General features: G+C 37.1%; 1 protein-coding gene across 1 annotated transcript in view; it reads right to left on the reverse strand.

Moving 5' to 3' along the window:
- Nucleotides 1-13,023, reverse strand: part of MAP3K20 (mitogen-activated protein kinase kinase kinase 20) — a 206,980-nt gene that overhangs the window by 50,407 nt on the left and 143,550 nt on the right. The window contains exon 10 of the mRNA XM_007941350.2: nt 9,527-9,662. Coding sequence (XP_007939541.1) covers nt 9,527-9,662 — 136 coding nt within the window. The remainder of the gene's footprint in view (nt 1-9,526; nt 9,663-13,023) is intronic.

Here is a 13,023-nt window from a genome sequence, read left to right on the forward strand (position 1 = left end):
TCAAAACGTTTATTGCAAAATGGAGTCTTAGAACAAAGAAAAGCAAAGAAAAGTTCACATCAAAATGAAATGTATGACACCAACTTGGATTTCTGCATATATTGCGGACTTTGTGCTGGAATATCAAATCCCAACTGCGCAGGCAGTAACTGAATAGTCTTATCACACAGGAGTAAAGTTAAATCTTCCATACAAACATTATACAAGATATTTGGCATAGCACTTGCTGAGAATGACATTGCAAAAGAATAACTGAGGAAAGGGTTTTGTTAAAACTAAAAACAGTAAGGTGATAATGCCATCTAGTCAAAGCTCACACTCAAAGAATATAAATATTTTCTAGTATTTAGTACAAAACTTTTAAGAGTGCAAAAGCAATCTGTGCAGTGTATCATATAGGACATGAAAAGACACATACTGTTTTGCACACAATATAGGTGTTCAAAACCCTAGTTTTGAAGTAAATAATCACATGCGAGAAAGCTCCTCGGGGGCAGCAGAGCACAAACTTAGGTGGAATCCGGGGAAACATGTCTAGTCCTCCAGACCTCCCTGGTAGACTGTCGTTTTTCATCACAGAAAATGTGGCATCTACAACTATCAGGCTATGCTACAAACCAAAAACGGGAGAGATCCTTCTCTCTGGCAATGCTGAAAAATCTAAACACACACACATAAAAACCAGTCTTACTAAAAGCAGCAAAAGGTGCCTGATTATAGAAAAATTATGCTCTATTATATATGTGGCATGGTGAGACTCTGCTACTTTCCACAGGCTGACACCAATGTAGTGTATCAAAAATGAAATAATAAAAAACAAGCAATAGTACTTAACTCAGAATAAATTTTGAAATTACTTTTCATAAAACTCTTACGACTCTAATGAAAGCTCTGAAAAATAAAGTTATGTACATAGTTATTCTATGAGAACTTATGCTAGACCTCTCTTAACTGCCCTGAATTCTTTGATTTTAACGGGAATCAAAATTCACTGCATATTAAAAATCGCTAGCTCAAAAGTGGCTCCAACATTTCTAGAGCATCAAAAACAAGTGTGCTGTGTGCCTTTAACCCTCCCATTAGTTATTTATGTAAAATATGAAAATGTGATTTTGCTGGGGGGAAATAAAAAAAAAGACTATTAGGAAAAGTGTCCCTTCAAATTAGCCTGGCTGCTCTGCAGGACTGTAGCCAACTCGGTGAGGATTTTCTTTTTTACTTACTGTGGAATCAGTGTAATAGGAGAGTGCCCACGGGGGTATTCACCTGCTTCATAAAATCACTACCAGCATTCTCGAAAGGAAGGAACTATTTCCACAACTGACGACTGAAGAGAAATGCCAACACATACAAAATTCCTATTAATTGTGTGGGTAATTCTGTTTGGGGGTGAGGAAGGGGGTTGGACGTGGAACTGTAAAACTGCCAGGGTTAGCACACTTCTTAGTGGGGAAGGGACAATGTTCTTGGCATTCTGGATGAAGTATATGTGGTGTGGGTATGTCCCTGTCATGGAGGATGTTACCATTGCTGGCGCTGGGCACTAAATGCTTCCGGTCATCATGACAACCAAAAGCATTTCCTTAGCATTCCCAACACTGTTAGGTGACAAACTACCCTGGTTGAGAGCTACTAGTAAAGTGTCATCAAATTCTATACAATAAACTTTTTGAGGGGGAAAAAAAAAGATGAAAGAGTGATTACATTTTTGAGTTGTGGGTCTTGTAAGAATTACTAGCACAATTTAGGCTTTCTATTTTCATTTTTAATCTTTAAATTTCTTCTCTCTAGATATGTACATATTTTAAAGTCAAGTGACTGGAAATTGACACAACACCAATACTTGCCATTTCAAAAACTGATCTGAAGAGCAAATTGGAAGTCACACAATTAACATAATCAGAAACTCTTCATATGGCTAATAACTATTTAAAAAAAATTAATTAATGAAATCTAGTATCTTCTAAAGGAGTCTTGGTGGTGTCATCGTTAAGCACTCAATTGCTAACCAAAAGGTTGGCAGTTTGAACCACAACTGCTCTGCAGGAGAAAAGACCTGGTGATCTAGTCTCGTGAAGAGTACAGCCAAGGAAACCCTAGGGACAGTTCTATTCTGTCATATAGGGTTACTACGGGTTGGAATTGACTTGATAACAAATAACAGTCTTTTAAATGCTCTTTACAGAGTGAGAACATCCTAAAATTCTGACTATATGATTCAGATTTCAGGAATGTTTTAACTAACATCAAACCACTAGAAGGACGCCGATTTGAAACAGAAAGTAAAACAGCCAATGCAATATGGTAACGTCAATTCTAGGTGGACAAGAGTTTCAAGCTTATGACAGAGGTCTTCAACTCTGCTGTAGCCTAAGTCCTTGTAGTTTCTTCATGGTAGAGTACTTACCTATGATGGTCTCTAGTGAGGAAAATGGCAGCAGTTAGGATTAGTGCAATATTACCTAATTAATGGGTAAACCAAGAACTGTTATGGGATCTTATTCTCTCTTTTGGTTCTATTTTACTGCTTTTATTAAAGCATCAAAGTTTTACATATAGCCAAATAGATTTATATGTAAAGTAAGATAAATGGCAGTTCCTATGTTCTAAATTTGTTGCTAACTGTTCTTCAACATGAGATGAGGTTGGCGTTCATATATAAACTAGCTCACAGAGACCCCCTCACTTTCTTGAGCTTGGCACAAATGTTACCTTACCAGTGAAGCCTTTCCTGTCCACACTCTAAACCTCTCCCATATACCTTATGCCTCCTGCCCTGCTTGTTTTTTCCAGCATGCACTTGCCAAATGTAAACATACTACAATGCATGTGTTTTCTTCCTTGTTATCTCCATCATTAGCCTGTAAGCTCCATGATTTTTGTCTGTTGTTTCTCCAGTGCTTAGAATGGTACCTGGCACACAGAAGGAGCTCAATGAATACCTGTTGGATGAATGACTTTATCTTTGCCTAGGAAGATGTGCAAGAAGCTTTTAAACTGTCAGGTTGCTCTGCTGAAGCAGAGCATGCTGGGAAGTCAAGAGTTGCAAACCATCTCCTCTGTTTCAGTCCATGATTTCGCTTGTATGATCCGACTTTCAGTCAGTGAATACTCAGCATCAACAGGCTACTTATTCACGTGGGTGCCCATTTGTCACCAGTACTCTATGGTGTCTGCATGTGTCTGTATCTATGTACATGCAGACACAGATGTTGTAGCCAGGTGGGTATGTGGGGTACCTATCCACAGAAATCAAAAACCCATTCTCTATGGAAAAGGTTTACCTAGTCTTTCTGTGTTTACTTACACTGTAAACTAAGGTGGCACCACCTGCAAATACCTCAGATCAAGCAAACCTGGCCAGGTCTCATCAACATAAAAGAGTAACTAGAATTCTAAGATTGTTCTTTATCTTTCCTGAAAGCTATCTTCTTTTAATTTTATCTCATAGTATAGAACGAGTATGATTTGAAATTGATAGTTGAATTTTCCACTTATTTTTCAGTGTCTTTTCACTACTGGCACACTTAGTAGTAGCTAACATGGACTGACTGCTTCCTAGCGGCCTGGCACGGTGTTAAGTGCTTTACTTGTATTATCTCATTTAATCCTTCCAAGAACACTTTGAAGTAGGTGCTATTCTCATTCCTATTTTACAAGTGAGCAAACAGACCCACAGAGGTTAAATAATTTGCAGTTACCAGACTGCACAGCGGATAAAGCCCAGACTTTGTATCATGACCTGGTCTCTGTGACATTACACTGTATATACATTGTTGTGCATCTCACACCCAGAACATTTTCTTTAGTTATTTTTCTCCAAATAAAGCTGGCACAGGATACTGATCATTTGGTGGTATTTTTCAGCTCTCTCCAAGACGCTGTTTATGGCTGAACATACTTAGAAAAGGTATTAGATAAGATCTGTGATGATATCCTTTTTTAAAACTTCCATAAAAAGAACCACTAACAGTACCTGTGGTTTAACAGTCACATGAACGATACTACTTTCTTTAGATAGATAGTTATAAAAGTTTTGCCGTTTTCTTTAAACAGTGTTTTATAGTTTAAACATGCTTTGACTGTGCAGTAACTTGTGAGGGTATCTCTGGTTTGCCAGGTCTTTAGACCAGCACCTCTGTCTGCTTCTCTAACATGAGCATCTCTGAGTCAGGTTTAAAGAGAAAGCCAGCTCTGGACAGCCACTTGACATGAAAAGGAGCCTCCAACCTGTACTTCTGCCTAAGTAAGGATAACTTATCTTTCCCCTTCCTTTTGTATTATTTAATTTCCACTTTAAAGCAGCTATACATATATTTAAAATCCAGGCTTATATGCCCTTAAGGAACACACACACACACAGACCCACAGATGCACACCCCTCACTGAAAGTGCAGAGCAGGCCTGGACATACCCTTTTAAGCCCACACTTTACTCTTTGAATAAACTAAGTCTTGGAGGACAGTGTATTGTTAACAAGCTTCCAGGGCATGAACGTCTACAACATCTGCTGTTGGGCTTCAAGTAGAGTGTTTCTCCTTCAAATGTTCTGTTGAGGTCACTTCCCAGGCTTTACTTTAAGTAGCTGTGGTATTTAGTATTGAAAATCCTCAGCATTAGGCATATCTGAAGAAACATTTTGTTACAACCTTCTTTCATCTCAATTTTTGTTGTTCTTAGATTTTGTAGTCACTATCACTCATTTCTGCTATTACAGTGTATTGCTACAAGAAAAAAATGTGGTATGTTACAGGAAAATTAAATGTCAGAGAAGAACTTAGGGTTAAGAGTACTTGTTTGAATAAAAAAGAGCACTTGTTCAAAATGTAAGTGTTCTTAATGAATGAATAAAGGAAATAAAATATAGCCAAATACAAACTATAAAGTGTTCATTTGTTTTTCAAAAAAAAGGCCAAAAAAGAATGTCATTAATTGAAAAATACTATGTTGTATATAGAATAACAAATTTCTATAATCAGGCACCACCTTGACTGATTTATTAAATATACCTTTTGGCTTAAAATTTCCCCCATTTTTCTATAATCAAAAAAAAAAATCAAAGGTAAAACTAATAAAGAAGGTAGTGTCGTATTAAATGCAGTGCTTGGTTCTCTATCTCCTTACTGGTTTGTATACAGACTGAGAAAACAAGTTTCTTTTGTTTTTATGAACATTTCTAATTTTATTACTTTGCTTTCTGTTTTCATTCACTATTATTATCCATGTCATTATCTTCCTCATCACCATCATCATCGTCACCTTCTGACAAGTCAAAGTCACTGAACCCCAAGGCCATGTTGACTTTCTTCCCCTTTCTCTTAGATGTGGTTTTGGAAGAATTCTGCTTGGCTTGCATGTTTATCTGCATCCCAGAATGCAGCACAGCTCCTGCTTTGTTCATTGAGAAGATATCCCCAAAGCCCATCAGCATGGCCTGCAGACTTTGGTTCATGCCATGTCCCTCCCCGTTACTTGTTGCAGTGATCTGACATGACATCTCTGCACTGTTTGACTCCTCTGTTTTAGATTCAAAGTAAGACTCCTCTGACATTCTTGCAGCAAGAGGCAAGAGAAGCTATCAAAAGAGAAGAAAGGACAGAAGTAAAAAGAGAAATTAGGACCAATTTAAATAAAGGAAACAGACACCACAAAATTAGTTGGCACTGCAAAGAAGGTAAATGATTAGTGAAACAAATGAATATAGGGGAATCATGTGAGAATTTATTTAATGTGAGATTTGGCTTCAGTCTATGTGCCATAATTTGTGAATGACAGAATGAATTACAGTAACCAAAGGTTTACAAAGCCCCACAGCAAACCACATTTCAAATGGAAAGTAAGCTGCAAGTTTTAAACCCTCATTTTGCTGAAAACAAAAGATTATAGGATAGCTCCTAATTTTTCCCAACATCACTTTCACACAGAAACCTTTATTTAATCATTATACTTAAAAAGATATTTAGTAGATAATAAATCTTATGTTAAAAAAAATAAAAAGAAAATCAAGAAACCATGAACCAAAGAAGAGCTTAGAGGAAGTGCAAAAAACCAACTCAGCAGTCAATATAGTGTGAGGGATATTTGGGTCATTAATTATCTGTTTAGCTAGATTTGTATTCTGACTATAAACTAAAAATTAGCCTAGATTTCACTTGCTTTCATTTATTACTTATTTGAGCCACATCAGATCAAATACTATTTACTCCACTTACGAAATAATTCCCTCATGAATAGTTCCGACCACTTATGAAATGATTCACTTGTGAACAAAATCTAGATACATTCTGTCTCTAACATTTAAATCATAAACAAGTAGGGAAACGCATGAGAAAATGGGAAGGAAAGGAGTGAGTATTAATTTAGATTGTTACCTTTCTCTCCATTCTCTACTTAAACATTTCCTTCTTTTAAAAATAACTTTTTCCCTAGAATTCTCCTTCTCATAGCATTTAAAGACAATTTTTTTTTTCTATCTTATATAATTACTTTGAATAGCTAAACTACTCCCATCCATGTTGGCCTGAAGTGAGTATCATTTCAGGGGTAAAACTGTCAGGATCTAAAAAAAATTAGTTCTTCTTTTGAGAAGTAAGTAAATTATGGATTCTATGGTGGATATTCTTATAAAATATGGGTAAATTTATAATTAACAATGTAAAATGAAATCACTTCAGTATGACCTATTTAGTTTGGATGGAAAGACATGACTTAGGACCAACTTTCTAATATTTAAATTGAAGTTGGAGCTGAGTTTTAGGTTTTTTTTTTTTTTTTAATAGCTCATTCTAAAGGGAAAGACCTCTGGTGTTGTTAGTTCAACAAGAACATTTCATGTAATTCAGTTAAAAAGTACCAGTTACAAGGAAGAAAAAAATTGGTTTAGATCCTGTAACAGTGGAAACAGAGTATTATTTCCCTTGAAGTCAAACTTTCTAGTTACTCAAAGTTGTCTTTGATTATCAGATACTCTTAGAAACTCTTTGTTGCTTATTTATTTTATTATTTTATAGCTCTTCCTCACATCAAGTCAGACTCTAAAGATCTCTACAAATGTCTCTCAAAAAACATTTATTCCTATAATAGTGTAAATAAACATTTTACACCAAGCTATAACTATTATTAAAAAATAAACACTGTCCATATTTAAGCATGGAGAAATATCTTTAAGTAATGTCTTAGTTTCACCAAAGAAAAGCAGTGTCAATGAAAGAAATTCAATGACCCATTTCCTAACAGTTGTTCATACCTTCCAGTAAAGAGCCCCTGGTCAAGTCAATAATACAACTTTTTACTGAAGTAACATAAAAGGTTAAACTTTTATAATCAAAATGAGATTATATACAGAAATCTTAAACCTCAGGCCAATTCCTTTTAAAACAGTTTATCTTTCTCTCAGAAACCTCATTTAAAGTCAGCCAGAAACTGATGTGAGGATAAAAGAAAACAGCTACTTAGAAAACACCTGAGCGTAAACTTACTTTCCTTCAGAAATACAAGCACTAAGCAGAAGAGCTGTTAAAAGCAAGTACTGTGAAGAAAGAAAACTTCACCTTCCTAAGTAAAGACAGGAAAACAATCTCCCTGAGATTGTGCCGCATGCTGTCCAGTGTTAGACAGGAGCCCTCAAAGCTGTTCCTTCACAGAAAGTTTTCTGGAGTTAAAATGAAAGCGTACCACCTGCTGAGTACCCATGCAGTTTTATTATTTATTACACAACTACGTGACTAATAGCAATAATGTGTGCAAGGCAGCTGATAATTTCTTAGCAAAACTTATGTCAGTAAACCAAAGAAATGGTTCTAAAGCATATCCTAACAGGTAGTTATAGGACTCTTACCATACTACATCTAGAAGGAGTCAAGCCATGCAGTGCTTTATGGCTTACAATTTCAATACACTTAAAAAAAAAACAAACAAACAGAAAACCTCTCAAACTTCAGAAAATATGCTATATGGACAAGGCCACATTCTTGCTCCTGCCCCTAATCAGCTCTGTTGTTGTTGTTGTTATTTGCCGTCGAGTCGGCCCCGACTCATAGCGACCCCTCCTTGGGTTTCCGAGGCAGTATCACTACGGAAGTAGGAATGCCCAACCTTCCTTCCAAGGAGTGGCTGGTGGGTTTGAACCGCCAGCCTTCTGGTTAGCAGTCAAGTGCCTTAGCCACTATGCTACCAGATCTCCTAATCAGCTCTAGCAGAAGTAAAGTTTCTTCTCCCTAAGGTCATGCCTTTTAGTTGGCTTGTTGGCCTGTAGACCAATTCAACCAGAACAGGAAACTTCCCTGGGCTACTTTCTTGAGGACCTAGAGAAGTTAACTGAACTTATAAAATGTGGTACCTTTTTAATGTCTCATGATAATATAATTCAATTCTTATTTTGAGATTACCTGGATAACCAGCCATTTCTGAAGGGTTAAATCTGATAATAAACATTAAAAAAAAAAAAAAAAAACCTCACCACTGTAGAGTTGATTTCGACTCAACCCCTCCTCGGGTTTTCGAGGCGGTGTCTCTATGGAAATAGACTGCCCAATCTTCCTTCCAAGGAGTGGCTGGTAGATTTGAACCTCCAGCCTTCTGGTTAGCAATCAAATGCCTTAGGCACTATGCCACCAGAGCTTCCTAATAACATTAAACCTCATTGCATTTTCTTTTTTTGGATATCAGATTGGTTCTCCACACAAGTTGACAAAGGAGGCAAAAAGATTTTATTCTTTATACATTGAAAAATACATTACAAATGTGCATTAGCTGCTTAATGGAGTGTAAGACTTTTATTCAAAGACAGAAAAAACTTTTTGGAAGACCATATAATGAAGGGCATGTGAATTTTTTGTTTGTTTTTGTATACTCGCTATAGTACTTATGAGTTAAAAATATGTAACAAATTTACTTTTATGATTATTTGTGATTTTAAAGTGGACAAATATTGCCCATTAAAAAACCCTGGGAAAAACAATAACAAATTTATACTTAACTCCCTCAAAATGCTAAATTATTTAGAATTGTCCATTTTTTTCCTTGCAATTCAGTTAATATTTGTTTTAGGTATTTTGGAGCTCTTTCATTGGGTGCAGAGATACTTATTATAGTAATGTCCTTTTGGTCAATTGACCTTTCTAACATCATATAGTATCCTTTTTTGTCCCTTATGCTGGTTTTCACTTTGAAGTCTATTTTATCAGTAATTAGCATCACCACTCCTGCTCTTTTTTTGGTTGCCATAAGCTTGATATATATTTTTCCACCCCTTGATTTTTAATTTGCTTTTATCTTTGTGTCTAAAGTGGATCTCTTGTAGGCAGCATATCGTTGGGTCTTAGCTTCTTATCCAGTCTGCCACTCTCTTCCTCTTAAAAAGCTAAATTATTTAAAATAGGGAAGAATGCTGAAATCTGAATAAATAATCCTGTGGGAGTAGGAGGGTGGGAGAAGCGATGCCATGCTGCCAAGCTCAGCCAAGTCTTCTAAGTGCTTTTGGAGAGATGGAGGGGAAGGAGAAGATAACCTCATAGCTCACACTCACCGGGACGCTGGACTGCTCCGTCAGTTTTTGCTCCCACATCCTTAAACGTCTTTCTCGTTCTTTAAGCTCCTGCTCTTTAAAGCTGAGATCACGCTCTAGTTTCTTCAGCCTCTCAAGAGTAGCCTCGATTTCGCACCTGCACAGGGATAAGTGGTTTGAGTCTCAACTTAGCTCAAGAAAAATTTACCAGAGAATTCTTTTATATCCTTAAAAACATCAACAGGTAGTTTCTAATTTGCAGTAGTACATTGTAAATACTTCAACAAAGCATTGAAGAGTCACTGGGGTGTGGCAAAAGCTATGGAGTTGTGTCCTGGTTTGACTACTTAATAAATATTTAGCATTCATCTAGCTCTTTACAGTTCACAGAGCGCTATTATATATTATCTCATTTCATTCTCATAATAGTCCTAAGAAACCTGTACGAATCTCATTATTATAAATGGGAAAAATGATACTTGGGTTAGATTATCAGTATCACACTGTTAGTAAGTGGTTGAGATGGGACCAGCCTATTTACTGGCTGAGTAATCTCAGTGATCAATTAAACGGATCCTGTTTCCTTAAGTTGTAAGAAGTGGTAGTTATCAGGGCTTCCCAACTTGCCTGATACTAAGAATTACTGAGGAGCTTGTTAAAAAAACATGATTCGGATCTGACTCGATGGCAGTGAGTTTTTTGTCGAGTGTTAAAAAACATAAACAAAAACCAGATTCAAAAACCAGATTCCTAGACCCTTAGGTAGAGCTCATGATTCAGTAGTGCTGGGTAGGGCTTAGAAATTTCCATTATTTGATAAAAAACCCAGATAATTTTTACAATCAGGCCAGTATAGGAAACCCTGGGCCACATGAACTCCTAACAGTTTAAAAAAAGTTTCTTCCTTAGTCTTCAAAGGCCAACCAACCTCACCACTTGGGACAATACGCTTGTAACTATAGAAACTTGTCACTTATAGAAACTGAAACTGACAATATGGTTCAGCACAAACTTTTTTTCCTCCTTCAGGGTTGTCACAATGTTTAAGTCTAAATTTATGCTTTGAGAACTGGAAGTTCCTTCCCTTGAGATTCAGAGAGCCTGTGAGTAGAGTAACAGTGGTGAGAGAGACAGTGTGCACAGGAGTGAGCATGTTAGGGCAGAATGGGAAGGGAGGGCAGGGCTGCAGAAGGCACACAGAGAGAAGGACGCAGAAACAGGAGAAAGAGAATGGAAATAGGAGATGATTACAGGTTAGCTGTTCCAGGTACCACTGAGACACACCGGGGTTGTAGACTGCATAATCCTAGTTGAGGCTTTGACTATGGAAGCTTCCAGATCTAAGAATGAGTGTATGAACCAAAGACTGCCTTTTTATTACTAGAGAAAGTCAGAATAAAAAGTGGACCGCTTAGTCTAATGCCTTTACAGATGAGAACTAAAGGAATGAAAACAAAAAGTTCTGGGCATTGATTTGCTAAATCAACTTGGGGAACATCTATTGAGGTATGTTTGAATTTGGGCCCCCAAAATCCCTCCCCTTGTTGTCTGAAAAGTGTCTCAAAGCAAGTGAGGTCGTAATTGGGTATAAAAAGCATCTGTTGTGCCACCCTCAAACATCAAGATTCTGTCATTTGATTGGTGCATTTGAGAACTATGAAATGATACATGTAAAGTCTTACTACAGTCCTAAAAGAAAGGCACTACATAAGAATCTTTCAGAATTATAACTGTATCATAAAATCCAAAATTTATCCCTGATATTTCTGACAAAAAATGTCATGCCCATTCACTGAGGGTTTGTTTTCATTTTTTTACGTGGAAGAATGGGGGGGGGGAAGCAATTTGGAAAACCATAGGTTAAACTTTTGCTAAAAAAATATAAAAAGCATTAACCATCTTCAGTAAAAGATGGTCAGAGGGAGACAAAAGGAGGCAGCAGAGCTGGGCACGCTGTGGCGAGATGGCGGTGGCCTGGACTGCTCGTCTGTGCAGTGCTTCTGCCAAGCCAGTTAGTTCCAACTCTGCCGCCAGCAGGACTGATCTCACTAATGTTTCTTTTGGTCAGGGTAAATGGCCAACAAATTCTACTTCATTTGTAATTTAAGCCAAGGATTCATCTCAAGTTCCAGCTCTGGGAGCCCACTGTGATTCTGAGCCTTTCTGGACAACAGATCAAGAGTTAAGCAAGCTGAAAGCTGTGGCCCAGGGAAAAACCAACCCTAGCAGAGTAAGTATCTTCCTCACTGTGTCTGCTCAGGCCTCGCTTCCTAGCCCCTCCCCTCAGCACCTCAGGACCTGACGGGAGTGTTGGAAGTTATATGCCATAAGATCTATACCCCAAACCTGGTGAACAGCATGCAGACAGCTGGTCCCTTTGCTGTTCTCTTTATTTTGGCTGATGAATTATTTTTGCATTTGTTGATGCATTTACATACCTTCTTTTATAGGAATATAGATTTTTAAGTATTTTGGTTGATGAAAATTATGTTTCTTTCTTAAGCTAAATCCAGCCACAGTTGGCTCAACTACTATCAATTTTCCATATGCAAAAACAGGCAACAAACTGTACTAATCTTTTTCCATTAGACAGAAACTTACTTTGAAATAAAAGGCCAATGTATAAACAACGAGATCATATAATCACAAGATAAATATAGATTATTAAATCTCCTATTACATATTAAATTACATAATTTGTGCACGATTTGTGCTAATATCCAAATTGCAAAGATAAAATTTTTTCGATCTCCCCTTTCTGTTCATAAGAAGGCACATCATGGTGAAGACACTCCAATCACCAAGGAAAAACACGACCAACAAAGTGTTTTGCCAAGAGACACAGACCTGAAGTTTCCATCATAACATCACAAAGCTCATTCAGTGCAGATTATCACAGGTCTGCAGACAACCACATGAGTTAATGAAAACTGAGAACATGGATGAAACATGGATGAAAACAAGACAATACATTTTCTATTTTCAATGCCCATTGTCATTAGTGCTAATACATCAACAAGGGAGACAAGCTGAAGATGTGAATGTCAAGGTAAGGTAATGTCTGACACACTAGATTTCTTTCCTATCATTTAAGAGGTCAAAGAAAAGACTTTAGTTTATGTGATTTTTTAGTAAGTGAGCTTTTAAAGGAATCATCAGAATAATCATTAATTTTCCAAAACTACATGTTCCATCTTGTAGAGGAAACTACCAGAAAGCAATCATTGGTCAGAAAATCCAGTGCAGGAATGGAATCCAACCTAATCATGGCTCTAGTTTACTAAAATATACTTTGGACCTTAGTTACATGGTTCCAGACACCAGACAAAAGTTGAGGAAAGAAAAGAATTATCTGAATGTGCTGTCCTTTGAAACCTGGATATAGACACATATCTGAAATATCCAGATGAGTGACTTACTAAGCTTTTTGGCACTTGGCATATTAAGAGGCAGCTCTGGAGGCATAGTGCCTAAGGCATCTAACTGCTAACCAGAAGGCTGGCGGTTCAAACCCACCA

The sequence above is a fragment of the Orycteropus afer genome, unplaced genomic scaffold, assembly GCF_000298275.1.
Source record: "Orycteropus afer afer isolate SDZICR_OR568_19922 unplaced genomic scaffold, OryAfe1.0 scaffold00001, whole genome shotgun sequence".
NCBI classification, from domain to species: Eukaryota; Metazoa; Chordata; class Mammalia; order Tubulidentata; family Orycteropodidae; genus Orycteropus; species Orycteropus afer.